General features: G+C 48.4%; 1 protein-coding gene across 1 annotated transcript in view; it reads left to right on the forward strand.

Annotated features, from left to right (window-relative positions):
- The first annotated feature begins 265 nt into the window (after positions 1–265).
- LOC123974686 (kelch-like protein 41b) overlaps positions 266–2,233 on the forward strand; it is a 5,629-nt gene continuing 3,661 nt past the window's right edge. Inside the window, exons 1-2 of the mRNA XM_046055533.1 lie at positions 266–1,372; positions 2,049–2,206. Of these exons, the coding sequence (XP_045911489.1) occupies positions 266–1,372; positions 2,049–2,206 (1,265 nt within the window). The remainder of the gene's footprint in view (positions 1,373–2,048; positions 2,207–2,233) is intronic.

Here is a 2,233-nt window from a genome sequence, read left to right on the forward strand (position 1 = left end):
TGTGACAGCAGCTGCTCAAGCCAAGGCCTGTGTTGCGCTATGATTTGGCCACGTCAGATTCCACTGGAGCTGAAGCAAGCAGGGGGCAGAGGGAGCTATATTTAGAGTGGGGTGGGATTAAATTGCAGGGTCTTCACATTGGGAACCTTTTCTCTGCTCTGCCCTTTCCAGCCAGGACCGAGTGCCAAAAAGACCTGTGGCCACCGTCTCCTTCCTCTCTCCACAGACCGCCTTGTTCACCCGTTGTTTTCTGTCCTGACACGCCATGGACCCCAACGCCATCAAGGAGGAGCTGCGCCTGTTTCAGAGCACCCTGCTCCAGGATGGGCTGAAGGAGCTGCTGAATGAGAACAAGTTTGTGGACTGCACCCTTAAGGTAGGCGACCGCAGCTTCCCCTGCCATCGGCTGATTATGGCCGCCTGCAGCCCTTATTTCAGGGAGATCTTCTTCACAGAGGATGGGAAGGAGGTGGAGAACACCAAGGAGGTGGTCCTGGAGGATGTCAACCCTTCCATCCTGGACATGATCATCCAGTACCTCTATTCGGCTGAGATTGATCTCACCGATGACAATGTACAGGATATAATTGCTGTGGCGAACAGATTCCAGATCCCTTCTGTCTTTACGGTCTGTGTCAACTACCTTCAGAAGAAGCTGTCCCTGGGCAACTGCCTGGCCATTTTCAGGATGGGCCTGGTGCTCAGCTGTCCCAGGCTCGCTGTAGCTGCACGCAACTACATTGCTGACCGTTTCGAGCTCCTCTACAAAAATGAGGAGTTCCTCAAACTCGCAGCCCATGAACTGTTTGCCATCATCGGTGGAGACTCGCTGAACGTGGAGAAGGAGGAGTTGGTGTTTGAGGCGGTCATGGCCTGGGTCCGCCAGGACAAGGAGCGCATTAAGGTCCTGAAAGATGCTTTCAACTGCATTCGCTTCCGCCTGCTACCAGAGAAGTACTTCAAAGACAGAGTGGAGACTGATGAGATCATCAGGGCCGACCCGGAGCTCCAGAAGACGATCCAGGTCATCAGGGATGCCTTCAAGGGGAAGCTTCCAGAGAAACCTAAGAAGAAGGAAGGGGAGGAGGCGGCCGACGAGGAAGGAGGTGAGGAGGACAACCCATTCCCCGGCTTCCTGAATGACAACCGCAGACACGGCATGTATGTGCGTGACTTCATCATGATGATCAATGATACGGCAGCAGTGGCATATGATGTCAGCGAGAACGAGTGCTTCCTGGCGGCCATGTCAGAGCAGGTGCCACGTAACCACGTCAGCCTGGCGTCACAGAGGAACCAGCTCTACATCATTGGAGGACTGTTTGTGGATGAGGAAAACAAAGATGTACCACTGCAATGTTATGTCTACTTGGTAACTATTTGATACTCCTCTATTTTATCCCTCCCTTCATTTAAAAGTCTGCATAAAAATGTGGATAATATTAAAGTGTTTTTTATGGATCAAACAGAAATATAAACAGGGTTAAACAAGATATAACATGTTAATTAGTGAACTTCAGATGTGCCAGCAGGTCATTCTTTGTTTTACTTTCAACAGAGTCAGACTAGCGTGTTTCCTCATCAAATATAATCACCTGTGCACATGAGTGACCTGTAACACAAATCAAATAAGTGCATTTCCCAACATGTCCAACTATTCTTAATTAAACAGCGTTTGTAGTATAGGAAAAGTTGTGAGTATCTGTGAAAATAATCCACTTAGCATTAGCTCACAAAGTGTCCCTCACCTAAACTCTCTTGTGTACTTGATTTCAATGCCTTAATGGAACTTAATCCACAAATAAAGCAGAGAACCGAAATTCAACGCAAGAATGACCGGGAAACAGTTTTTCCTAAATCTTTCTGCAATCACTTGATGGATTTCCCTTCAGGTCTAAGCCCCCAAGCCTGTACTTTACAGCATAATCAATATGTGAATCCCACATAGTACGATGATTCATTCTCTTTTTCATGAGGAGATAAAGATACAGAGCTAATGGGGGCTTTCTCTGCACCGTGTTTTAATGTACTTTGTTTTTTCCACACAGTTGGATCCACTCACATCTGAATGGGTCGCCCTGCCACCCATGCCTTCTCCAAGATGCCTCTTCAACATCGGAGAGAGCGACAACCTGCTGTTCGCTGTGGCTGGAAAAGACCTCCAGACCAACGAGTCGCTGGATACCGTGATGTGCTACGATGTTGAGTCAGTGCTGTTATTTGCCTCTTTGCC

The sequence above is a fragment of the Micropterus dolomieu genome, linkage group LG01 (assembly GCF_021292245.1).
Source record: "Micropterus dolomieu isolate WLL.071019.BEF.003 ecotype Adirondacks linkage group LG01, ASM2129224v1, whole genome shotgun sequence".
Taxonomy (NCBI): Eukaryota; Metazoa; Chordata; class Actinopteri; order Centrarchiformes; family Centrarchidae; genus Micropterus; species Micropterus dolomieu.